This window comes from Colias croceus, chromosome 13, assembly GCF_905220415.1.
Source record: "Colias croceus chromosome 13, ilColCroc2.1".
Taxonomy (NCBI): Eukaryota; Metazoa; Arthropoda; class Insecta; order Lepidoptera; family Pieridae; genus Colias; species Colias croceus.
This window is the reverse complement of record NC_059549.1, coordinates 5,291,465-5,294,205: the sequence shown is the minus strand read 5'-3', so window position 1 is coordinate 5,294,205 and position 2,741 is coordinate 5,291,465. Positions and strand designations below refer to the sequence as shown.

The following is a 2,741-nucleotide window of genomic DNA, read 5'->3' as shown; positions in this document are numbered from 1 at the left end:
TTAATAACTGCCAGTTCGTAAATTTCCCGAGAATAAAGCGCGTCACCCACAAAATTTCGGGTCATTTGTAACAGGATGGCGGTTCTACAGGGGTCTTAGCATGCAATGACAAAAAGAAAAATGATGGTCAGAACGCTGATACCGGATACCTTAAGATACTATAACGTTTTATATTAGAGTATCTTAAGATAAAATATTATAGTATCTTCACCGTGTGTGACGCGCTTTAAGCAGTAATGTCTATTGTCTTTACTGCGCCATGATATTATATTATATTTGTGTGACAAAATTACGTGGAATAAAAATAAAGCACACACAGCCTCTCTTGTAAAGATGTCTGTAATTACGCCTATATTCGTGGAATACGACAATATACAGCCCACTTGATAATTTCATAAAGGGAATAGACGTCAAAAGCAAATATTCCGGTGCGTAGTCGTCAAAGCAACTCGGTCAAGGGAAAATCAATCTGCCATAGTTTCGATACCTCTAAACGTAATTAGAGGTAATCTTAAGATTGTTGGAGATGAGTACTGTAAAGGTCCTTTAGGATCTATACGACAAATATTATCTTCTTGTATAGATTTTGGTTTAATAACCATGGCTAGTTCCCCGGGTTAGTGCCCGACATTAATTTTATTGTATTTTTGTTGATTTTTTTTATGATAATAACATAAATGTGGGAAGGTGACTTCTTACTAGAGTATTGATTTTATATGAATATTTTTTTTTTTTTTTATGAGAGAGGAGGCAACAGAGCAGGCGCGACGCCTGATGGTAAGCGTTCAGCGTCGCCCATAAGCACCCACAACGCCAGGGACATTGGGAGTGTGTTGCCGGCCTTTTAAGAAAGAATACGCCTCTTCTTAAAGGTCCCCAGATTGTAACCATTCGGGAATACCGTACTAGGAAGCTGGTTCCATAAGACTGTTGTTCGCGGAAAGAAGCTCCGTTTAAAGCGCACAGTTGTCGACCGCCAGCAGTCAAGGTGGTGAGGGTGGTATTTCTGTTTATGGCGGGCTGTGCGGTAATGGAACTCAGCGGTGGGTAATGTTCCAAACAATTCCTCAGAGCACTCCCCATAGTAAATGCGGTAGAGAACGCATAAGGAAGCGATATCTCTTCGCAACGCCAGAGTATCAAGCCGATCGGTGAGACTCGGTTCGCCAACGAGTCGTACAGCTCTCCTTTGAATGCGGTCAAATGGAAGGAGGTATTGCTGGGGTGCCCTGGCCCAGAGATGGGAACAGTATTCCATCTGCGGCCTGACTTGCGCCTTATAAAGATTGAGGCGATGGCGCGACGTGAAATACTGTCCCGCTCTACAGAGCACACCAAGTTTCTGAGAAGCCAACTTGGCTTTGCCTACCAAATCAATATCTTATAATGTTTATTTGGTACTGTATCGAAACTTCTAATAAACCTGCTTCCTCTATATTCTAATATCACTCAGGATATATTGCTAGTAAATAGCGATAAACTTTCAAAATCGATTTAGTAATAATCACATATTAATTATTCAAGCTTTCGCCATCTCGCATCACCTAAATATCTGACACGGGATGGCATTTCAGGCTAAACAGCCTGAACCCTCGTCACTAATTGGCATGCAAATATAAACGTTTGAATAAGTATTAAATATTTTCGTTACATTACCTAAACATAATAACTACGTACGACCGTAACAGCCCTTGAAGACCGCAGGGGTTGCTTGTACAAATACTTCTTATACCAACCCTAACATTTCTCACGCATTCAATAGGAACCTTGTCTGATGCTCAAATAAATTTGGGAGCTCTCGAAGGGATTCTGGTACATAATGTGGGCTTCCCAATCAATTAGCAAATGTGATTAACCAGAATTATGGAAGTTGTAAGATTGAAGAAGTAAATGTTGATTGCATTTAATTGCTTTATTAAACTCATCTTCATTCCTTTGATAAACACTTCTTTACTTATTTAAACAACACAAAAATATTGGTTGTGTTTTATACATTTTACTAGCTTACCGCCCGCGGCTTCGCTCGCTTTGTCTAAAACCTAATAAATTATATACTAAAACTTTCCTCTTGAATCAGTCTATCTATTAAAAAAACCGCATCAAAATCCGACTCTTATAAATAAATAAAAAGCCCGTTTATTTCCAATCCACAAGAAAGTTTTGATTACAGGTAGTTTACATTTAACATACTTAAAGCTATTTTACATATAAATATTACACTATTTTTTTAAATTAAATTTTAATTTCTAATACTTAGTTAAGTTTTTTTCTATTTTTTCATTTTTGATCTTACATTCTACAAGTTTGTACAAGCTGTTACACAAGTAGAATTGTATTCTAAAAACATAATAATATATCCAGTAATTGTCCGAGAATTCTTCCAGCTTTCTGCGTAATTCTCAATACAGGTTTATTTCTACTAAGTTTGACAATTAATTATACCCATATTTGCTTAAGTTCTTACCTTTGTATAGCAGCGTTGGCTCTTCGGAGAACAAATATAACAATTTTGAGTAAAGCCAAGAGTGTCATATAACAAGCATCCTTAACCCAGATTATTTTCTTCGGAATTCATAGTTCTTGACTTTTTGAAGTAAAGATCATAAAATGCTTATACGACAGCTCTACTTTCATTCCGCAGAAGCTGTAAACAACTTGTCTGTTTTATGTTCACAATGCGTGTTATTACGAATTTATTACAGTTTTTATGCTATATTTCGTTAGATACATGCAATATACGG

General features: G+C 37.0%; 1 protein-coding gene across 1 annotated transcript; it reads right to left on the bottom strand.

Annotated features, from left to right (window-relative positions):
- Window positions 1-844: 844 nt before the first annotated feature.
- LOC123697050 lies at window positions 845-2,446 on the bottom strand. Its single transcript, XM_045643467.1, has 2 exons — window positions 2,443-2,446; window positions 845-1,365 (listed from the first exon to the last, which is right to left on the bottom strand). Exons 1-2 carry the CDS (start codon window positions 2,444-2,446, stop codon window positions 845-847), a joined length of 525 nt encoding a protein of 174 aa, XP_045499423.1.
- Window positions 2,447-2,741: the final 295 nt, after the last annotated feature.